Raw genomic sequence first — 25,533 nt, forward strand, 5'->3', positions numbered from 1 at the left:
TTTAATGTGCTACAAAATACTTATCTTCCACCCCACTCTGTTTTCAAGGAGGAAGTCACCTGAAGTACAGATCAGATTTTTAGAAAGTCCTTTCTGTTGTACTTCACATTTATATCCATGGAAAGTCCTCCATCTGCCCAGAATATCAGTTTTCCAGGGCTCCTTTTGCACAAGAAAATCCACAAACAAATAGCTTTCAGCTTTGTCTACCAGCACATACCTTGTGACACCTTGGGCCTTTACTCCACCTTCTTGATCTCTTCTGCTTTTGAAAAAACAATTTGAAAGATCTCCCATTGCTGATTTTATTCAGGATCTTCAGAGGATTATAGCAGATGAAGAAACACAAATTTTATTCAAGGTGAGAAACCAGCATGATTACAATTCATTGTCATTCAAGCACATAACAGATAGATTGCCTCTGCTTCCCTGCCTCTTCTCCCCTGAATGTGGTGTGGAGTTTTAAAGAGAGAAGTTACTGTCTTTGCCTTCCTCATACATTTTCTCACCAGACACACTGGATTATTGGAAGTGTCCCAGTAGCTTCCTTGACATAAGGGACTTGAGTGAGCTTCCTATATATATATATAAGTATGTATATGTATACAGGACATCTCCCCCTGATTGTTCATCTACTTCAATCATCTCAGTTTCCAGATCTTATTGACCCCATCACCTGTTTACTGTTTCCCCACTATGAGCTGAAGATTCCCCTTCTCCTGCACCCCCAGAGCCATAGTGAATTCTGTGCCTCCTCTGTTTGCTTTGCCCTGATATGCTCCACCTTCTCTTCAGTTTAGTTCTGCTGTGGTGTCAAATCTATCTACATCTGCTTTTTCCAGAAAATGCTCAGTACCCTGCATGTACATGGTCTGTGCACAGACACACCCTTGGAACTTGCTCGTATTACCAACTTGCAAAACCTACAAGATACATGGGCAGAAATGTAACTGAGACCTGAGGTTCTGTTAATGCATTTCCTCTTGTGATAAAGGCTTTTGAGGCTGTAAAACAGAAACACACCAAATCCATGCTTTGGCATAGGGTGCAACACATTTGAAGAAAACAATAAACAAAAGCTTCCCACTCTATATAGCACTTCATAAATATGTGTTTATTTCCTCTTCTTTCATCAGTTTTACAGTTTTAACCAGTGTCTCAGTGGTAATGTTTGTCAGAAGCATACAATGGAACTTCAGATTCTTCTACTCTGTAGTTATGAAATTAAAAACAAATTAACAGGCCTTTCCATTTGGAACTGCACCAAAAAATAATGAAACTAATTTATTATAGCATATTACAGAGTTACATAAGATTTCAACTTACATTTCTATCTTACTCCATGTACTGTATTTACACAGTTAACTAATTTATTATTTACATTTTTCAAATTCTGTAGTCATAAATCTTTTTATATTGTACATTCTAGTTTAAACTTTTATTACAGAAATTATTTAACATGCGTTTTAGACACTGCAATTACAATATTTCACATGAGTTCTAGGAAATTACTGCCCGGTTTCACTAGTGATGTGTCAAGATGCCTCCTTCATAAGAAAATACACATTACAAAGGAATTTTATAATATTCAGAATCCTGAATTTTGAAAAAGCTAAGTATATGGGATGTAATAATGATAATGCTATTTCCTTTTCTATGCAATATTTTGTTTGGAATGACATTTTACCTGAGATGTAAAATTGTTAAATGTGTGGGCTTTTGATAAAAATTTGAAATTTTACATAAATGTTGGCCTTCTATTTACTGAGAACTATGCCTATCCGTATAGATATATAAATTTTATTTATGTATCTATATCATATTTTCCAGAAAAGTCTATATCTACATAAATAAACACTGGTATTATACTAGGAAACTTCCCACTATCCTTAAAAAGCAATGTGCTCAAGTACAATATTCAACTTCTGACACAGACACAATAGTAAATGTGACCTCTAATGGTAATACTTCCTTCCAAGGGAAGTAAGAGGTACCTGTTGAATTTGGAAGACATGGCAGACAACTTATGTGGCCCCAATGATGGCAATTTTATATATCCAGTCCCAAAAATGTTATGCAGGAGCATCTGACACAGCAGACGACTTTGGGTCAACTTTCCATGTTACATGTAACTACCTAAATAATGTCTTAATAGAAAAAAGTTAATTATAGAAAACCCTTACAACAGTTAATGCTGTGTTGTCTTCTCTCGTTACAATAATATGCATTTCTATTAACAAATGATTGCAGATACTAAGTTTAAAGCAAATGGTCATAAATTTCCTATTTCTTTTATTCTGTTACAGGTAGACAGTTAGGCACAATATGACATTCTTTGTAAACATAAATTTTGATACATTAGACCACGAACTGAAGTTACAGAAAGCAGTACACAGACACATAAGAAGCACAGATCCACTACACATTCCAGGCACAAATGCAGCCATCTGGGAGGCCTGACCCTGTATCCATCACAACTGAAACACCCAGCTGACACCAGCGGAAAAGAAATGCAATCTAACTGCCAAACACTCCTGCTTCTATTGAAATAATTCTTTTTTTTCTCTTCTACCAAAGATTTCATATACTTTTAAAATATGGATAGTCTCATAATCACATGTTGGTAAAAATGTATTTTACTTTATTTACCCTGAAACACCTAATTATTTTGAAGTCAATGTCAAGAACTAAGGCCCCTAAAGCAAGTAATGTAACTAACACATTTAGAAAGCTTTCTTCAAAATATGTATCTACATATTTTTAACAAGTTGAAAATAATTTTCCAATAACAAGTCATATGAGAAAATCTCTTGAAGGTTTTTTATTTCCCAAACTTAGAAGTGCATTACACTTCCTGTGCAATGCTGTGCAACTCAAGAACCAAACTGAGGAATAGTAAGTCTGAACTTTTAACTGTATTGCTTATTGCAACTCTCACCCTTCATAACCTGTATGTGTATGGTAGGCACAAATTAATATGAGTTATTTACATCCAACAGAGAAAAATTAGAATTCTTATCATAAAATGTTTCTTGAAAAAAAATAGTGCACTTAAATTATGCAAGTTTTAAGAAATTATTCAGTATCCCATGGTTATATGAAGAAATATTAATTTTAGTCTATAAACTCATAGAGGATTTTTGTTCTGCTAATGACCCACGAGCAATCTGAGTATACAGTTACTGTTATTGTTATTGGGAACTAGCTCTCTTCCTCTGAATGATCAGGGAAAAAAGGTATTAAATTATTTAACAAAAAAGCTTTGGAAAGATATATTCATTTTCCTTTTCTAACTTGCTAGAAATAGAGAATAAGGCAACAACTGAGATAAAAATACATCTTGCTTTGTAAACCAAGCTTCTTAATACATTTCTTAAAAGTGAACTTTCATGCTGAAAAATTGCAAGGCCTTAAAAGAGAAATGCTAATTACTTTGACAAGACCATGCCTTCTGTTTAATTCACTCCAAAACATATTGAGAGGGATTTATTTTTAGTGTAATAGATGAGTCTTCAGCTTTAAGTAACTCCTTTTTATGGCTAAAAAGCTTCTATAGCATCCTTCAAGACTGAATAATGTTTAGAAAAATGCCACCAATTTCCATTACAGCCTTCTATATTCTTATATTATGGAAGTATTCTAACCTAATTCCATAGAAAAACAACAGATGGTGTGCTAATATCTTTTGAGTGTCTTTTGAGTTATAACCAGACCTTAAAACACAGGTCTTGCTGTCTCATATGGTCTTTATGATCATGGAAAAGTCCTTTTTTGCCACTCAAAGCAGATAAATTTCACTGACCAAAACTGGCTGATAAAGTAATGGCAGGTGACACAGAAGTAATGACAAAATCATCCCATAAGTAGTTTTAAGTCTAAAGTACATAGAAAAATTGTTTAACATAAATTAGACTACAATTCTTCTATTTAGAGAAGGGGAAAAAAGAAGAAAATTATGTCATAAGACTTCTGAACTCATTTTTCATGCTGAGCAAAAAAATTCACTTTTAAGTTCATTCAGTGCTCAATATCCTGCTTTGTCCACTTCTTTGGTATTCTGTTCTCATTCTGAAAATTCTAACAGAATTTTAATGGTCATCTTACTTCAAACAAAAGAGTAATGAGCTGAAAGCACAACCAGAACAACAGATGCCATAATACTGCAGAACACGTTGGTTCTAATGGTTTCTGTCTCTTTATAGTCATTTCTTGTAATGATTGGGGGCATCCGCAAATGCAAACTTCAGTCTGTAGGCCTCTGCTAGGAGTACACTGATGTCTTCATTTCCCCAGTGTACTGTGGGCAAATTCTGCAAAAATATCAGTAACTCCTAATTGGGGAAAAAAAAAAACAAAACGAAATAAATATATTTTTTCAAATAGCAGTGTAGTAACTATGTATTACTTATACAATGATCATTTACTAGTAATCACTCATGTAGCACCTCACTATCCCAAACAAACCTGAGATCCCCTTAGGTTTAGTGACTTTTGCAGAGATAACTTGCTATTCAACCTTTCAGTTCAGAAACCTGCTATTAATTGTAGCTGAAATATCTTTATTTGCTAGATAATTTTTTTTGAGAAAAATAATGTGTTATTGCCTATTCAAATTATTTTTATGCTCCAAGGCATGAAGTTATACTGTTAGACACATTTTCAAAGTTATGGACGATTGCTAAGTCTGGGATTCTCTCACACCAATGCAAAGATAAGCTACTTCTCTATTTATACATGAAGAATTAGGAAATAAATTATTATTTCCGTCAGTTGCAGTCAACTCCCACCTCAATTCTTAGCCCTGATTTCCCACTCTCTGCTGGTTTCTGAACCCCAAATATTTTCTTGTGGATCAGCTTTTCCTCTTTCTCATATTAGGTTTAGGCAAAATTCACTTCCAAGAAGCTGAAGCCCAGAAACAGAGGTAACAAGAAACTCACTGGGACAGTGCCTCCATGTTCAGTTCTGATGAACATGCACCAAAATCCACCATGACCCTCACCAGCACAAAGCCTCAAATCCTCATCTGTGGGCTGAAACCTGCCAGCTTTGAGAGGACTCTTTGGAAGATCAGCTACCACAAATTGTCTCCTGATTTCATGTAAATGACAATTTTTATAAGGCTCATAATTTGACCAAACTCAGGAAGTTAGTTTGTTCTTTAAAAAAAAATGGTGACCCATAAGGTCAAATGTGATGTAAAAGCCACTCTAAGCCAAATTTGAAGTTCATGTTTGAAAATTTCCATAGAGCAGATCACCTGTCTCATGCTTTCAATTGTTTTGATAAGCTGTGGCAAAACAGCAAAAGAGAAGTTTTGGATGAGTCACAACAAAACGAATGTGAAATTTTATGATGGGAGGTATAAGGCAATCTTAGGAATAAGTGAAGTTGTTAAGCCTGCTCGTGTCTCCTAGGTGCTCTATTTTTGCAGAAAAAAATGCAGACTATTCATGCACATTTGTATACGTGCATATGTATTGTGAGGATGTGCATGTGTATATTTTTGTGTGAATATGTTTGTTAAGGTTTATTCTAAAGATCAGAAATACGTGAACGGGAATGCAATTAAAACCACAGCCATTATCTTGTTATAAATCAGAATGCTGCAGTATCATGTATAAGTACCCAGGGAAATGATTCTTCTTCATAAGAGTCTTAAATTTCCTTGTTCCCCCTTCTCCGTCCTCTGCACCTACTTTCATAGAAGATGGCTGTAGGAGCCCTTAGCAAGGATTCAGTGATTTTAGGAAACAGCCAGGAACAGAAATTAACATTAAATGATTTCTTTGTGTTTGTGAGAAAATTATTTTGACTTCATCTATTTCACAGTCTTGCTATACTGGTTCTTGTAATATGAAAAGAGAAAGGATAGAAGCTGAGCAGTACTGTATATTTAATTATGAATAATAAGTAGTAATACAACAGAGTTAGCATGAGAATGTCTCTATTACACTTGAGAGAACACATTTTTAATAAAGTATTGTACAATTGTCAAAATCCCACTCTTTTTTTAAAATTTCTATGTACTTATTTGACAGTTATGCTGATAACTGTAATTAATAAATTAGTAGTAGAGAGTAGGAGGGTTGTGTGGAGGGATCATAAATGCCTACCTCCATGAAAATTCTTTTCTCCTTTTACAAAAGTAAGTTTCAAGCAGCCCTAAGACATAGCAATTAATTCAGTGAGTTCTGTGAAATTACCTCTTTTACTGTTTGTAGTCTCAAGACTTTTCTGAGTCAGACTTCTGGTGCAAACTATTCATATTGTTGGAGCAGTGTTTTGGTTTTCTTTTGGGCTTTGGTTTTCTTTGGACTTTGGAACATCCAAAGACTACAGCTTCAATATCCATACTACATGAAATGTAACATATAGCTCAAATCTGAAATAGGACTGTTAATTACAAACTAGTTTAATACTTCTTTCATTATCTCCAAATTTGATAATAATTTTCATCAGAATTAAATATATCAATAAATGGCAGAGTAATACATTGACTGTCCAAGTCCATTTCTGTTTGAGTGGGCCTTTTGCCACTGTTCCCAAGGGAAAAGACCAAAGGCTAAGACTGATCCTGACTAGTGAATATGTGTTATAAATCCAAGTAAAGTAACTGGCCAAAGACATACTACTTGTATGATCATCTAAAGATACGGCTTATCTTCCTGTAATCTATTACAGAGCTTCAAAACTTGCTCAGATAGAAATAAAATTTACATCTTCTTAAAAATAAAGTAAAAGTTGGCAAAAACTTTAGTAAAGAAAATGTCATTTTCTTTAAATAAGAAAATTTTGTTTTTCTTTAACTGCTTAAGAAAATCATGCTGCATATGGAGCATTCTTTGGAACAAGGAAACTACTATAAAGAAACAATAAAAAACCCCTAAGCAAAGTCTTTGGATTTTAAGAAATGTACAAACATACACTTCTTAATATTTATAAGACCACATGAGAAGTTTGTCTAAAACTGCTCAATTCAGCATTTTACAGTTAAAAAAAAAGAGCAAGGATTACTACAAGTGACTCAAGCCTACTAATTTCTTTTCATTTATCATTCATATTTTTTTTTGCCAACAGATAAACAGGAACTACTAGGTTGCATGTGCAAATAAGGCATGCATGCTACCTGCTGAGATTCATTTTCCATCCACACCAGTGTTAAAATATGAGGCACTCTGAGAAATGATGAATCATAATGTGAATTAATAGTTACCATTAAAAACTTGTAGGTGATAAACTGCCTGGTCTATTTCAGAAGAAAACTGAGTCTGAAAATCAATATTTGTAAAATATTCCTGGAAGAATTTTGTTTTCTGCTTAATTTAAATGGTATTTTGATGACACCTGGCCAAAGAATCAGGGCAGCCAGTAGATCATCATCAGGTCTGGGGTTTCCAAAATCCCAGTCCAATGTTTGTTTATATTTTGGCTGGATCAACAAAAAATATGGTCAAAATTATATTCTTTGAATTTGGCAATTAGAGTGCCCTGTTTTTCCTCTCTTACTGAGAGGAACAGACATTTTAATCCCTTGAACTGGGGCCCATCTGCACAGCCCAGCCTGCCAGCACAGCTTCAGCTCAGTCTATTTGTGGTGTTTGCCCTCTCACGCCACACACCATGGAAAGGCATCTCCATCCTCCCTCCCTCCTTGCCAGCCAAGCAGAGGAGGATCAAGGTATCACTTGTATTTGCTCCTGCCCCCACCAAGCACAAAAAGTGAAGCGATTTTAGTCACAGTGTTACTACCATGGTTTTGGGGCTGCAGCTGATGTCACAGGACAGTGTGAGAAATCTGGCATTTTTTAGCAGCAAGAAGGAAGGATAAGGCAGGATGTAAGAGCAGTTCTACATACAGGGGCTTGGAAAGAAGAAAAGAGGTGTCAAGAAGCAACAGTAACAAGTAGAAGCTAACTTGTCATACGAAGCTAACTTGTCATAAGAAAACAATCCTTTTCAATGAGGGTGCTTGAGCAGCTTGCCAGGGAAACTGAGAATTTGTCCACTGGGATTTCCACAACTCTCCTGGCAAACCCCTGAACAGGCTGCTTGAGCTCTGATGCTAGCCTGGCTTGCAGCAGCAACTTGCACAATGAACCTCCCTTCCACAGTGAAATCTTCCAGTGTTTTATTTTTTAAAGGACATGGGCTTAATTAGAAAAGAAATCCAAAAGTGCAACAAAAAGACCTGCTAAACATTTACCACTTTAGACCATTTCAAGAACCTAATAAAGGTATGTTTCCTAACAAGTAGAAATATGTATTTTTCATTTGTATTTGAAGGATATAGGGGGCTGTGTAGCAGAGTTGCTGGGTGAGACTATGAATAGATTAAAAATCTACATATCAAAATGACTTTTAAGTATGGCAAAAGATCTGAACATAAACTACATACTAGCTTTTGAGATTTCTGGTTTATACTGACGTATTTAAACCACAATTCTGAAATAATTCTTCAGTACATTTGAAATTCAACATTTTTGTTACCAAACAAAAATCTTATATTTCATAGAATTTCACTCATTGTATTTCCACGGCTTTAACTACATTTGGATTTACATGATACTTTACAAATGTGTTTGTAAAATATGCTAAAACACTTTATATATAGCATATTCAACTATGTTACTATATATAAAGTATTTTTAAATACTTAGAAGCAGCTATATAGAGTGAAATTTTAAAGTAAATGTAATTTCAAAATGTAATTTTTCTCAGATAATTAACATGTGTTCTAAAACTATTCTCTTCATCTTGTAGTTAAGACAAGACAGTGGTAAATACACTGGAAGTGCTGTGGTATAAAAGCACCTCTAGATGTGTGAAGAGTAAAAGTATGAGGTCTATGTTTTGCACATCACAAGAGTAAGATTAAGCAGGTTAAGCAATGGCTGTTGTCAGATACAAAATTATTCTTGAGGGAAAAAACTGTTATCCCACAAGATCCAATACACATATCTACAATAAAATACCAGACTACCAGATAGACAGCTCAAAAAGGTGATTTCCAAAGCCCTTATTCCTCAGTTTCCTCTAAAATCAAAAAGGTCAAGGTCTGCTCCTTGTAGACTAAATAAAAACTGAATATTAATAAAATTTCACAAAATATATTTTTAATAATTATTACAAAGTTATCAGCCTCTTTCTCCTCACTGAGATTATAACCCAGTGAAATCTCAGCATATTAAAACAATCCTTAAAAACCCCAAACCCAGAGCAAAGAAAGCAAATTTTATCATGTTTTGAAATCTCACTCATTATCAAATCTCCTTACAGTATGACGTCTGCTATAATCCCGTTAATAAATACAATTTTTAGCATAAGATTGGGCAATAATATTGGTTATTTGGCAATGGCTATCTGTAGTTGTTATGCTATCTATTGTCACCCCTACTCTGACTCCATATGTGGATCTTGGAGGAAGGAACATCAAAACCAATTACAGAAAAATAACAGATTGATACTTTACAAAACATAAATATGTTATTCTAGTGAGTAGAGCGCTAAGGTGTCTTCTGTGCTAATCAAAGCAATATAATTACCTTGAAAATTAATAGTTTTTGTCTGTGTGAGTTATTGACAAAGTTCAATTGCAAGGTTGTTTTTTTTTTTTATAGAAGAAACTTAACAGGACATAAAAACCAGTAATAGTGTTTTCGTTTTAGATAATATAAAATGGCAGTAACTAAAGTTAAAATCAAACTTGAACATACTGTGGATGTTAATAGAGTTAGTTTTAGTGTCAAAACTGAGAACCAGTCTATTAATTTAACAAATAAAGACCCTCCTAAAATGCAGTACTTTTCTATGGGAGTTGTTAATCCTTTCTGCTGTTAACTGCAATGTAATTATGGTCTGAGTACCCCTGGTCTACAACAGCTCTATTTTATACTGATAGGCAGAACTTACAATCTTACTATATGTTATGATCATAAACTTTTCAATATTATACTTTAGGACTGCGTATAAGTAACTTAAAGGTAAATTAAATTTATATATAATCTTCAATGATTTGATAAGAAAATGCTAACCACTGTATTTTTAATAACAGCTGTACCTATTACACATTATGAACACATATAAAACACTGCAAAATTGATGCTGGCAACTTGATTAAATGGACCCTTTATGAAAGTTATTTTTACTTTCTGAAGTTTTATTTGAAATCCCAGAACATAGCACCTACTTTTAAAGAACTAATGAGGTGAAATTCTACTAAAATTTATTTAGAGTAATTATTGAGACAACCTAAGTAGGAAACCAAATATTACAAGGGAAAAAAAAAAGCTAATTTATCTTTTTAGATAATAGAAAAGAGAAATAAAAGCTATGCATACATTAAAAAAAAATCTAAACGTTTTTATGGTTTCATGGGAAATTGCATAATGTTGCATCAGAGGTAGAGCTGGATGATGATTCATACTTTATTTTGCAACCAGATGCAACCACTACACAGACAAAAGAAATTCTTAACAGAGAGATTATTTAATTCCTATTTCCTTTACAAAAGTCTTTTTCACTTGATTGCATTTGGGTTTGTCAAGTGTGAAAGGAAAGGGTGGTTAGTGCCAAGTGGGCCTCCCCTCCGTGGCCTCGGTCCCTTTCCCTGCACTATGGAGCAGACAGACAGATGTGCCAGGGCTACGGTGCCTCCGACCCTGTAAGAGCTGCAGTGACCAGGCTGGCAAGGTGCTGTGCCATGTTAACCTCTAATCCTCTTCCCAGATATTTAGGATGAAGGATACCTGCTGCTTTGGGACTCAGCCAAGCTCACTACAAATCCTCCCCCTCCAGCCTGCTATCAAAGCAGTAACTGCACTAGCTGGTGACATGAAAGCACAGGTCCAGCACACACTGCAGAGCCTGGATGACCTTGATCAGCTGCCTTAGTGCTACTTTTTCCTTCTCTCTGCCCCTTGCTGTTGAAATGATAGTGGACCAAATCAATAGGGCTCTAGCTCTGAGACAAATTCTCTTTTCTTTCTTGAGTACTGTTTCTCCTCTTGCAATGTGCTCAGTAATATTCCCTATTCTGCTGCCTCTTCTTACTTCTCCAGATGTCTCCACCTGCTACATGGAGTTGCAAATAATGAGCTCTATTTCTGGAGTGCTGTGCATCTTATTAATTACCTGTGTCTCAGAGTCAGAGAAAACATTTCTTTCTGGTTGGGCACAGCTGGAATTGAGAATACTAAGATTTCAAAATGTAATATTAAAAAGATAGTAGGAATAGGTCACCTACTGCAGCTTAAGAAATATTTGCTGCAGATATGGGTTAAGAGGCATAAGTGGACCTAGATCCTTCAGTGGTACAGCTGAGTGCCTGTGCTGCTTCCTGAGCATGGAAAGCACATGGCAGCAATGGCTGAGATAGCACAGAACAGTCCCTTTTAGATACTGGATGCAGCAATGCCTTCCTCATTCCTGTAACTTCAAAGACTATGGATGAACCAAAACTCTGACAAGCACAAATGGGAAACACTGGTTTATCTATGCCAAGTGTTAAGAGCATTGAAATCTGCACTGGACGCAGTCTGAAGGATTTAAGAAATGCATTCTTGACCAGTCATAAATCAGTGTCGCTCAAGAACTTCCACCTGGAATGTGAAAGTTTAGAGGAAAAATCAAGAATCAAAAAACCCCAACCCAAGTATTTGCTGAAATACTGTAACATTAAACTTCCTAAATTCAATGCTAAATTTGATTTTTTTCTTGTACATTCCTTTATTGTGCATTACTTATATTATGCACCTAGAATTCCTTGAAAGGAACATTAATTAGTTAAATCAGTCTTATACATCTTAATTTTGACCTTTTTTTCACACAACATGACATCTCAATCAACAGACCACAGCATACAGAACTCAGAAAAAGTAGGAGTCTAACTACAGAGAAAAAATGTTATTCAGAATTCTAACTAGACTTGTTGCATCTTAAAATGAATACTTAAAAAAAAAATCTAAATAGCTTAAAGATTAATTTCTTCTGCGACCAGCTTACATTCAGCACCTCAAGGACACAGTGATTCTCAACAAGTATATATTTTTTTATCCTTTGAGTCAAATATAGTATAAATAGATATACATATATATATTCTTTGATTCAAATATATATTGTAATTTTTCATTTCCACGGATCAATCCCCATTACTCTTATGAAAACATAAAGAAGTATGCTATTCTTATAATTAATTTAATATTCCTAGTAAGAACTTCATAGAAACACACCTTAACATCCTGAAAATGAAAGTTTATGGAAAGTTGATGGTTTTATCATTTCTCTTTCATGTTTTTCTTTTCATGACTACTGAGGAAGATTCCAGGACTCAGCATACTAAAATAGCAATTAAAGTCCTGTTTCATCCAGTATGGATCACTTACACAAGTCATTAGCAACCTTAATTGCTAATCATAAAATATGTGGTTCTAAAGGACTATGTCAGAGGAGCTGTGCTTAGCTTCAGCTCACTTAGCTGAACAGAAGATTTACATCTTCATTTTCAAGGGTATTGGTTAAAAAGTACATTAAAGGACCACATCTCAACTGGTACTACAGGTAGTCTTATTTCCTTGGTCTCAAATAAAAACCAAATCCACAAGTAATCTCCATCCCTAAAACGGGAATCAAATTTGCATGCTAGGTCTTTTTCTCAACTAAACATACTATCCACACATTATTATCTCAAGTTTATAAGACAAGGAGTTAAAATCAAAGCAAGCATTGCCACAGAACCTAAAGGATTTAAGGTCCCTTCCATCCCAAATTGTTCTGTGATTCTATGATACTCAAACACTGATCTAAATTCATACTTAAATTGGACAGTCAAACAAAAACAGTCCTAGGTTCTTTCTCACACTTAAACTAGAGAAAACAGAACTTCTGTTTTACATATCTCATATGAAAACTGAGTGTCTCAAGAAGCACCCAGGAAAGTTTCACAGTTGACAGAGCAGTTCCAATAGAGTTGAAAGTTCCAATTGGTAGAGCTCAGAACAGAACAGCCCTGAACCACTCTGATTACAATTTTTGCCATATTTTTAAATGAAATACTGTTATATTGATGGTATTCGGAGATATGTGTACCAAAATATAAATAATAACAAATAAATAATAAAAAGCCCAAGTATGTAATTTACCACTAGTTCCATCCAAAACACAACAAATAAAGGAGAGCAGATGCAACTCTCCAGAGTACAAAAATGTCATGAAGCTCAGTTGTCATTCTATTAAAAGAAAATCCAAACAGAACTCATCCAAACATAGAATGTACTGTACCAATTAAGGCTGCAGCAATTATGGCAGAACTTAATTCCTGAAATGACTTACCAATGAGTAAGTTACCACATTCTATCTATTTTTTCCTGCAGTCAAGCAAGATCAAAATATTTCTATAGCAGATTCCAAGAGAAAATTTACAATTCTGCCTATCCCTGAAGTCCATATGCTAACCACTCTTCTTGGTTTGGTTTTCCTGACCATAATTTGGCAATGCATTTTAAGTGGGACAATTTCTACAGCTACACGTTCACACATATTTCATTCCCATATCTACAATGACTTAGATTTTAACACTGTAGTATGAATAGCTAAAAGCTCAGCCAAAAAAAGAAAAAGAAGAAAGAAAATCATAAAATACCAATTTAATATAATGAAGCAAAGGACAAAAGTGTATAAAAATTTTATGTATTTATAACTTATAGTAATTATTATTATGTTTTGACAAAACACTTTAAATTGTTCTGAGTAAAATCTCATCTTGTTTAAGAGAAAACATGGCTGATGTACAATTGCCTGTTTTCTGTAATTTAAGTAGAACTGTCTGAGATATGAAAGTTTTACATTCAATAAATATGTCACAGTGCAGTGCCTACTTAAACTAGTGTATTTTCAGAAATAAAACAAGTAGTCCTAAACACAGTTCAAATAGAATATGGTCAGTATCCTGGGGGATATAGGACTGAAAGAGGCCATTTCCATTACATTGCTCAATCACCACCATCTGAAGCCATATTTTGGTGTTTTGTTCTGAGTAACAAACAGTCGTGCCCCACTTGCCAAGTCAAAGCCCATAAAGCATTTGTGCACCTCTAAGAGACTTAAATACAGAGAACCAACGACTTGGCAGTGGAAGAGAACTTAATGAAGATATCACAGTTAGAGGAAACAACCTGCCCCATCTGATAACTGAAAATTTCCCAGTTACCCTGAGAAGCCTCACAAAAATCAATAAGAAGTAATCCGAAAATCCCTTCATCTCTGAGGAAAATGCCACTGTTCAAATTAAGAAATCAATTAAGCTTCCTTGATGAGCACAGCATGCAGGCACAAGAACACAAGACAGGGGATCACCCAAGATGCATAGCTTTTTCCAATGTACAAAAACAACCACACCCCCACAAATTTCTATCCATTCCTTGATACCTTAAGAGAAAGATATATGATATAGAATGCTTCAGTCAGAGAGAAATTCCAAAAGTGAATCCATAGACAATAGACTGAAGCATCAATTCAAATTAACACAATATAATCCAATTGTACACTATAAGCTAAAGAATAAAAGTATCCTAAAACAATAAATACTACATGAGAAACATGATTAACAACTGAGACTGTGCTCAAGACACCTTTAGTTTGTTTGAGGACAACAAAAAACCCAAACCAGGATTCATATTCCTGTATCACACAATAACATAAATTTATCAAGCTTTGTTAGAAAATATATGCTGCTCTTTATGTCCTGGTATTTCACATACAAGATGCTTCACTTTATCTAATGGTTTAAAAATCAAAGTGAAAAAATTTATATACTTTTGATCTTTCACCAAAATTACATTAGGACTTAAATCTACCCCACTATAAAGCAATCCAAGGGCATTCTAGAAGATAGTCATATTCTCTCTCAAGCTTTGCTTCACAGGGTTAAACATTCTTTTAATACTCTCTGCTCAGGTCAGCTCTTCATTTCCCAGTCTACTGTCGTTAAACACAATTCTAAACAAATTACATAAAACCCAAATACATAATTCTCATGCAAGTCCCAGAGAAATGCAATTTTTCAAAACAAAGAATATATTACTGGAACCACAGAAAAATAATAACTCTAAATGGAGCACTTAGAAGTCCTAAGGTACATACAAATATCCTAAGGCCCTGGACTTCTAAGACAATTAAAACACTATCACACTTTCTTTATATAATATTTAATTGCCTTTCTTACACATTGCTACACTGATAAAAATAGATATCTACAACTCAACTTTGGCCAGCCAGAATTTGAGATCAAATTTCTATGTAAGATGATAAATGCCGCAACTTTCATGAAAAGTATGCGTTTGTAAACCAATAGCTGAATGCAGGGTTTATTCTTTACTTATCTACAAAAGAACAACCTCCAGACACAAACATGAAAGAACTGAATGGTTTTTCAGTATAGTGGGTGACAGTGGGCTAGCTTAATCTTTTCTCACCGCTCATTTTTAAGATTTCCAAGGCTAAAGTCCTAAAAGCTCTTAGGCCATGAGTACCTCTTCTTCTAATCGTAGTCCACACACAAAATGAGATAAACAAGTTCACACTGAAACTTTAAAAGAATCTTCAGATTGAAAGCAGTGGCCTCTGTCATGGTATCAATACCCAAAGAGCAGTTTGGCAAAGGAACACCCTGACAATTGCACAGCACCTCCAGAATGGTCATCAAACATCAAATAGGTCAAAGTCCTTAATTTCCCACTATGTAAGGAAAAATATTACTAAAACCAGAGAGAATCAATAGGGAGAGAGAAATACTGTTTTCATAATAATTATTTTAGCATGCGACAGCTAGTATTACATAAACAAAATACGAGTAATATTTTGCTGTATTTCTCCCAGGTGCTGGGTTCTTACATACACTTGGTTTTGTAAAAATTCAAATTACATTAAGAAGAAGGTTGTGGCCTTCAGAGATTCAAAGAAAAGCCTCAAAAAATCTATCTGAAATGGTTGTCCAAAGAAAAACCACATAAACCAAATAGGTTTTAAGGACAACATTATACCCAAATTCATTTTGTTTGGATAACTGGACTTGTGACAACATCATTTCTTTTACAAAACTCCACCTTGTGAATAAAATGTTATTTTGTTTAAATAAATAAACATGACCAAAAAGTGTTTCAGGGTCTGGCAAAAAACACACTAACAGTTCTAATGGATAAACATTTCAGTGATGCACTGCGTGGTATAACATAAGTGTTCGACGGGCTGGTCACCTACAGTGACACATCCCTCATCTTTAGCAGGCAGATGAGAGGAGGAATTCCTGTATTTATCACAATAATCTCCTAGAAAGGAAACTATAGCACAGCTTGGGAGATGTGACCTTTTCTCACAGAAGAGAATAAAGATGTCAACTACATGAAATATAACTTGCAGAGGTACATTACTGCTGGCAATTTTGGGTTGCTTTAATAGGCTTGCCTGTGAACTGACAATGTCGTAGCAGTTCCGTGCCATGCTCTGTCATCTTTTCTCAGGGTGGCAATATTTAAGAAAGGCTATGGGAGAGAACAACAGCTATTAAGGATTTCAGATGCCCCTGTTTAACCTGCTGACCTATGGGGATCAGCACCTGAAACTAAGCAAGACGTGTGAGAATTGCAAGGAAAAAAAATTAACACAAAGCTTTCGTGAATCAGCTGCCAAGGACTGGATGGAACCATTGCTATTCATTCAGCTAACAGCAAGCAAATGCTACTGTGAAGAAAACAAGTTAAGATGGGATAAATGAGAGCTCTCAGTATATTTGAAAAGGAGTGTCTAATGCAAAAAACACTACAGAGAGAAAACAAGTTGTGCAAAGATTTTACTCTTTATGGCAGGTGAAAGATCTAACCAGGAGGCTACGATAGTAAATCTGCCATAATGATATTTCTGGAAAAAAATCTAATTCTGATTTGTTTACAAAATGACAAAACAATAGGCATTTCAGTTCTTGTTATTTTTACTGTCTTGCAGTTGCAAAGAGACAATTTTGTTGTAAGACAGCAAAATCTACAAGCACTAGCATTTAGGAAACCATAGGAGAGAACAGAAAATTGAAAGAAAGAAAATTAATCCTCCTCCATCTGCTTGTCTCAAAGAAAGGCATATGTCACTTCATCCTATTACTCAGCTCATACTCCAAAAGCTTCTGGTTTCTCTTTGTTCTCTTATCAGTAGTTTTGATTGAGTTTGGTTGTCAAGTGTACGGGCTCCTGTGATTTTAGTCTTCTCCAGGGTTACACACTGATAAGGCAAATAATTGACATTGTTATGCAGCAGGTTCTGCTGAACAAATAAACATGGAAGGAAAACAGTTTTCTTTGTAGAGACATGTCTCCAGTGACAGCTGTGAATTACAAACTAAATGGAAGTCCTGCCAGTGCATTTAGTTTAGCAGGTCACTGAAATTGCTCAGGATGAACAGGAGTTTTTCCTTTGTTCAAGAAAAATCCTTTTTACATTGAAATGGAGAAAATGCAGAGATCCTTCTGTGGTATTTACTGAAAATAAATAAAAACATTGGTTGATAAGAGAAATACATCTTACAGGAGTCAGAAGGTGGTTTTTCTAGAAACTTACAGGACAGTAAAATCAGATTTTCATTGTGTGGAAGATTTGATTTCAAACTTGGACAGTAACAGCAGCACTGTGAAGTAGAAGCCATAAAGCAAGGCTTACTGGAAATCCCTTCAGATTATACACCATGTCTTTCCTTTGCTATAGCAGGAGTCAGACAAACACAATTCTTGGCAACATGTGCAGGTGAAGGGGATCCCAATTCTGTAATGTGCTCCTCCCAGCCTTCAAAACACACTGCTCGATCCATAAGGAGTTTAGTCCCAGCACCCTGAGAGGTGTAGAAGTGTGAACAGAAAATAGCCTTCCAGAAATATAGCCTTCCAGGATGAGGAAGAACACAACTTAGGGGCAGAACAAAATCAACTTGCTTCTAGAGTTCACTAATGTTATTGGATATGGTGACAAAAATTAAAAACAGTAAGGAAGAAAAACAGTGATTACTCAACAACTATTGAACCTTTTTTGAAAAAAAAATAGTTCTTTTCCTCTGCAACTAGGCTTTACAGAGAATCACAATTTTAGACATATTTTACCACTGCAATGTGGTTCTAACACTGTGTGCTCTAAGTTGGTAAGGATAACTAAAAATTACTAGATACCAAAATGTTTAGAAGTAATTTGTTTGTAGACAAAAACATTACACATGTTTTAGAAATGGTGACTGACATTTCAAAATTATATTCTAAGGCCAGTTCATTATCTAACTGTTTCAACAACTGCGAGGGCTTCAGATGTTTTTTGTACCTACACATGATAACAACCATGTATGTCAGTGGGAGTATTACTTGACAGGTACACAACAAAAATTTGGGGCTGTTTCCTAGTCATAGATGATACTACCAGAGAAGAACATTACTTATCCTGATCTGGCCTCTTGTGTGGATAATAGGAACTAAAAACTAAACCTATTTTTGGGGTTGTTTTAAATATCAGAAAAAACACCAATTTGAAATCTTTAAGAGCTGCAGAAATTCATTGTTATTTAGTGTATGGAATTTTTTCCATATCAAATTTCTCATATATTAATCAATTCACCTATTGCTTTTCTTTTTGACAAATTAAGTATATCAAATACTTCAGTTATGCTCTCTGAGCCCTCTCTATGTCTTTGACTTAAAACTTCAGAACTGGATGCAATACTGACAGAGAAAGAAAACCACTGAAAGGCAAAACAAGCTCTTAGGTTCATTAATTCAAGGATCCAATCACTCCCATGTGCCACAGCATCATTCTGGGAGCTTACTAGGAGAGCTGTAGGCATTGCCCACCCCATAGACCTCTTTTGGTCTATGCCAGACATCACAGGGTACAGTCTCACACTCCAGAGGTATGACCTATTCTAATTTTACTTTATTTGCAAAACTTTTCATTTGACTATATCAAAATACTACTTTCCTGAAGAGTTCAATGAACAAGTGATTCAGGATTTGTTTATGTAACTCTTTTCTCCTAACTTTGTCAGAATGGTAAATCTCTCTCATCCACAGATTTTTATCATCAGCTGTTTTGTTGGTGGAAACGCTGAATAGCTTCACAGTGACTCCCACAGACACTTACTAGACAAGCCTCCTCTTGAAGATGATTAACACAAAAAGTATTTTCTTTAGTCTTCCTGGTAGGACATTGTATTATATTTTTGTTGATACTGTTAAATGCTATTTAAATGTACAGAAAATAATAGACCACAGTATTATTAGTATATTGCACATTTGCATCTACCAATGTAGATTCACTTTTCAGAACTAAAGACAGAAATGAAGCTGTTAAGAATGACATGGGAGAAAAAATGTTTCATTTGTTCTTCTTAGCTGATAGTAAGAAAATTGGCTAAGTAAATACTAATAAATAAAAATTATTAGAGAGATAATAAGATGATAGAATTTAATACTTGTAATCAAAACTATATCTTTTTTATCTTCCTGAACATATTATTTTCTTCCCACAGTGTCTTCTGAGATAGATAAACAAAAATTGTCACAGATACAGGAAGCACTTACATGTTACAAGATTTCCATTAAGGAAAATGAACATAAAGGTCTTTTTGCAGACAATATGAATTAATAACTCATTCCTATTGTAAGCTGGATACATCGTGGTCACTGGAAAACCAGTCTCATTACAGTATTATTCTCTGATATGTTGGAGTTTCTCTATTGACAATCTTCCTGAAAATTAGGAAAAGCTTTGGACAGCCTACTGATAAAGAGAACAAGCCCATCAATAGGAAGAGTTCTGATACACATGTAGATGTATTAACAAAAATCAATTCAGTATTCACAACCTGCATGGAAGCAAAAATAAATACCCAAGACTGTTCAAATAGCTAAAAATATTCAAAATAATTTCAATTTCTTTCTGAAAAGTAAACATAAATAAAGGCAATAAAATGGCAAATTATTTCATTACAGTTCTACATTCATGACCTAGAGTGTATTGCTTATTGATGAGTGATCATGCTGCCACAAGGGAAATGCTAACACACTAAGACCAAGATAGGACTGAAGCATGAAGTAGCATCCTTGCAGCCCCACCAAGGCACGAATTCGGACTACCTATGGTGACTGGAAACATTCCAAGCATAAAGCTACGTCATTTATTTTCTAACATTGTGTTGAGATAGCAAAGTTGCAGTACAGATTTGGAAAGCCACAACAGTCCACTGCTGATTCACGGAGTTAAATCCTGCTGTTACTACATTATATTTATGCTGTTATCATGCTACTTTATGATGGGAGACTTCATTATGGTCAGAGCCAGAGCAGATGATGAACTTCATGTCAAGAGGAAACAACAGTTGCCTGCGTTAAAATATATAGTCTAAGTATCAGGTGAAATTAATTCAAGTTATAAAGAACCATTACAAGTTTCAGATATAGTCACACAGAACCCTCTTCCAATGATTATCAAAACATACAGCCATGTTTTACTAAATGAAAGATTTAGCTGTTAATTACATGAGAACAGCTTATTTACATTGAGACTGTAACATGAGTTTTTCTTTTTCTTTGATCCAAAGAGTCTTTATTTAGCTGTATGTGTTCTTTGTATCTTCAGGAATACTGTGGTTTGGATTTTTCCAGGGTTTCTTATAGTGCACCTTCAGCAATTCTATCTGCCAACTATAACCAAATAATTTGAATAAAATTCCTGGGAACCCGAACAGCAAAAAAAGCCCCTGGCTTACTGACAAGATTTTATCTGAAAAGCCAGATTTGGAAAGCACTAAAGAAATATTGTGTATTGATCACGGCAACCTCCAAGTAAAAATTCACCTTTTAATTTCTAATTTTGATCACATCTTCAAATTAGTTCAATCATTCCATTGGAGTATAATTTTAGATACTGAGTTTCTTTCACTGAATACCTGGACTTTGGTTGCTCTGAAATAAACTGGGATATTTTTTCAATTTTGTGACATTCATTTTATTACTTAACATATTTTTAGATATTTTCATCCTTCTGTAAGTAAAATCTATATTTATTCTGCTTCTAATAATTCTCTCCCCATTAAGACTGTAGAAATGGGCATTATATAAAGTAAACGTTAAACCACCTTCCAATTTCATGTTTCTAGCATTAGCCATTTTGTTTTGGTCAACTTTCTCAATTCTGTTGATATTCACCACAGCAATTTTAGCTGGATTAGCTTCAGTATAATTTTTTGACACACTGACAGTCTGACATTGCTTTTCTACAGCAAATGTCCATTATTATGTAGATATTTTTATCCTAAGGCTCAAATTGTTAAGACAGGCAACTTTACTGAAGTTTACATATGATAATTCTGCAATTAAGATGAACTCAATGTTTCCTCTGAGAAAGAAGTAATTATGATGAAACCACTCAAGATACAGTATGACTGTAATGTAGCAAAAATGAAATCTAGACTGACAAGAACATCCCATGGAATTCAGACGAATCAAAAATCCCTTCCTGTGCCAAGAAGTGTACTATTCTGTCAGGTGAAAATTCAAACATCATGGAAAGCTACACATTATGTGCTGTTCCAATGTACAAATCATAGTTGGAATGAATATAAATGAATCCATTAAAAAGCAGAGTTGTGGGGTTTTTATCAGAGAGCATAGACAGCCTTTTCTGGTTTGGATGGTTTTGGCTGGGTTTGTTGGGGTGTCTTTCTTTGTTTGCTTGGGGTTTTTTTAACAGTAAAGGAGATTCAATACCTTTGAGGTATTGCCAGACTGAAAATTTCTGGTGTTAATTTTATTTTCTATTCGTAGAAGGCCTTATCAAGTTTTATTACTTACTTAAGATCGGCTCAGAACAGCGTGTCCAGAATGAAACAGCACTTTAAAAAAGCATAGATGATACCAGAATATGGATGCAAAAACCTCAGCTCAGCTTTTCCATCTGATTTTCTGCAGTATTAACAATGATATGTGTAAATCTTAACTATAAAACAGAAGGACTAAAACCTTTGCATCTTGGTAAAATGCTCTGCAAATTGTATTTGAATTGCTCTGCATATTTGCAAAATATTTTTTGTTTTGAAGCCTATTCACTGAACTTATATTCTATTGATTCTCAAAGTGCCCAAGTGAATATGCTTTGAAAAGAGGTAAGATTGTATTTATGTAGCAGCAGCGTGCCTCTGGATCCCTGAGATCCTACTCAAAGTATTCAAAATGCTATGCCTGGTTTTTTTTCTGCTCTGTGATCAATTTAACTCTTCAACAGCAGCATTTACTAAAAATGGTGAGTTCAGTTTGTCAAATAACTCAACTGAAGCCAAAATCAAATTGTTATTCTGGTTCACTTAAAGCCATCCAAAGACCTGGAAGGTTATCAAGAAACTACTTTATAGGTAAGAGAACAAAAATCAATCTGTATTCTTGCATCCTTCCCAAAGGCTTATTAGCCCAGCAATATTCATCACCCGTCGCATTCTATGTGAATACTTTTAACCTTATTCTTTTTTCTAGAATAAGCAAAATAGAATTGTTTCAATTATGACATACATAATGTGATTTTTAGATGTAATCACAACTACTTAACTTAAAAGTTATTAGAAAATTGTGCCAAAGCCATAAAGGTTTAGCAAAAATTATTTATATAAACTTAGTGAAAAAAGACCAGATCTGTTGGAGACTGTCAAGAGTCCACTGTCCCTAAACAGGTGTTTTTACCTCCTCATATATAATTGTCTTTTAAAGAGCTGGAGGAGAAAAAAAGTTTCCTACCAACTTCATTTTAACCTACAGATTTATAAATTCTAGGATAACAGTTTCATAAATTTGAATTCATTGCGGTCTTTGCACATTAGGAGCATTAATGATGTTTGTCTTTCTGAACACTATAGATTTGCTACAGCTTTTCATCCTCTATCTTCTGCAGTTGAATACAGCAAAACTGTGGTTCCCCTGTATGACAGAAAAAAATGGTACTGGGGTTTGGGGCAGTTTTTTTGGGTTTGGCTTTTTTTTTTTCTATAAAACCCTATCTTCACCCTGAGCAATATTCTGATAATGTGAAGAAACATAAAAACCATATGGGTACCATCAGTTGTAAGAACTATATTTACAGGTGTGTTTAAAAAAAACCCAACCAACAATAAAATACACAACCCACATTATAAACAGCACTGTAAAATCATTTTCTGATCTTGCAATGTCCAAGTACTGTTCAAGTACTTGCACACTAAAATCCACAGTAGAAAAATCCAAACCACAGTATTCCTGAAGATACAAAGAACACGTACAGCTAAATAAAGACTCTTTGGATCAAAGAAAATTAAAACTCTTGTTATAGTCTCAATGTAAATAAGCTGTTCTCATGTAATTAACAGCTAAATCTTTCATTTAGTAAAACATGGCTGTATGTTTTGATAATCATTGGAAGAGGGTTCTGTGTGACTATATATGAAACTTGTAATGGTTCTTTATCACTAGAATTAATTTCACCTGATATATATTTTCTTCATATTTTTAATGCAGGCAAGCAAGTGTGAAACTCCAAGTACTGCCCTTCAGCTCAGGAAAAAGTTGTTATCCATCATTAAATATCTTATGCATAAATGCTTTATGACCCCATCAGAATATTTGGATCCAAAAACTAGTTTCTGTAACACTGTTCATAAAGAAACCTCCTTTAAAATAGCAATGATTATGCTACATTCAGTCCAAGCCAGTCTCATTCACTCCAAAAGCTGCATTTGCTATTCATTTTTGTTGCTACATCTGGGCCTATTTATTAGGTGGCAGTTAATTCTGCAAGGACAACCTTCAAGAAAAATAATCACATAAGGAACATAAAGCTATATTAAATATTTTCCTGCAATTAAAAAAACAACATTAACAAAAACAATAGAGAAAAAAGAACTTAATCTAGCACAAATTTCACTAAGCAATTCCCATTAAAAATTTGAGAATTAACTCCTGGGGAAGAGAGGAAAAGCTGACCAATTACACTATAAGGTAAATGGGATTAATCTAATCACATTCAAAATATGCAATGTTCAGGGAGTAAAATGAAATAAAGATTTTGGTAAACTGCAGAACTTTGCAGATATGCAACACTAGGTAGTCAGCTTTACAAGATTAAAGAGTTAGGATCCTAGAGCCTTTACGGTACCCAGAGTTCAAGACAGAAATTTGTTTTTGTGGGAAAAATTATTATACAATTGCAATTGTTACTGGAATAATGTCTGAAGTTCTACATCCAGGAAAGTCCCCACGTCTTTTTTTTTTAAGCCTTTATATTTCCTTCTCCAAGAAATTCTGATAATGAAGAGACTGGCAGATAGTCAAGGACCAAGTGATATCTTGGTAATACTCTTTTTTAGGTTGCTCTGCTAATTAGTCACTATGCAACATGGGTATTAATGAAAAGGTTTAAACCCAATCAACAAAATACATTAAATCAATTATTGGCAAGAATATACAGAACACATAGTATGATTTTACAGAATAACTATGAAGTAAAATAAAAATTAATTCTAGAGCTCACTCAGTGACAGTAAAACATAAGATCCATTACTAAACAAGAGTTAAAGTTATTTTCCTATTACAACCACAAGGATGTGTTTCCCACCAAAAAAAAACCCAAATTGTATTCAAATCTGTAACACTAAATTCCTTAAATTCAAACAATAAGAATAGAGGTGCACACAAAGGCAAGGGCTCAGGAGTCTCTGAAGAGTCAAGTAACTCTGTCTGAAGAAGGAATGTGTGCTAAAGAAACAGATACCTTTTCCATTAAAACATTCAGAATGTAAGGGGATCTTCCAACCACTATGAATTGTATAAATACTATGTCCTACAGTATTTCTCCACACAACAACAAGTTTTAGAGGAATTATGTTCAATATCTCTTTCCCTTTATTGAGCAGTCTCCACTGGATTTGCTCCTGGATGCTTCAGAACTTCCATCACTCCTCCTTACTGGCAACATCTCTGGTAACATCAGCACAGGAAGCAACATCTGGGCTTGCAAAGAGACATTCACATCTTCAAGGAAGTCTTCATAGAGTATTTAATATTCAGACCATTAAATGTAGGATTTAACAGATGAATTCTAATTTCTGTCAATGCCATATTGCTTCGTAAATAATACAATGAAATAAATATTTGCAGAGGATAGCGTGAGATCAGAAGTGACTGATTCACACATATTTTCCCTGACTACAAATGTAATTTAAAGTGACTTTATTTCTAATTTAGACCTGAGTCACAGGATTCACTTTATTTCACTAAACCTTAAGCCAAAGCATATAATGTAACACATTTTCAATCTAACTGGTCTCTGGAACATGAATCATACCTTCCTATATATTTGTACTGAACTATGCATGTGGTTAACATCTTTCTTTGTTACTTAAAATATTAATATTTGAAAAATAAGGAAGACATTAGCTAATATCACACATAGTTGATTTAGAAAATAGAAATAACTGCTCACTTTGTCATATAGTTG

The 25,533-nt window shown here is 34.5% G+C and overlaps 1 protein-coding gene across 1 annotated transcript in view; it reads right to left on the bottom strand.

Moving 5' to 3' along the window:
• Window positions 1-1,093: 1,093 nt before the first annotated feature.
• TBC1D22A (TBC1 domain family member 22A) overlaps window positions 1,094-25,533 on the bottom strand; it is a 146,600-nt gene continuing 122,160 nt past the window's right edge. Inside the window, exon 13 of the mRNA XM_048301101.1 lies at window positions 1,094-4,331. Within this exon, the coding sequence (XP_048157058.1) occupies window positions 4,203-4,331 (129 nt within the window). The 3' untranslated portion in view covers window positions 1,094-4,202. The remainder of the gene's footprint in view (window positions 4,332-25,533) is intronic.

Source organism: Corvus hawaiiensis, chromosome 4 (assembly GCF_020740725.1).
Source record: "Corvus hawaiiensis isolate bCorHaw1 chromosome 4, bCorHaw1.pri.cur, whole genome shotgun sequence".
In the NCBI taxonomy this organism is placed as follows: domain Eukaryota; kingdom Metazoa; phylum Chordata; class Aves; order Passeriformes; family Corvidae; genus Corvus; species Corvus hawaiiensis.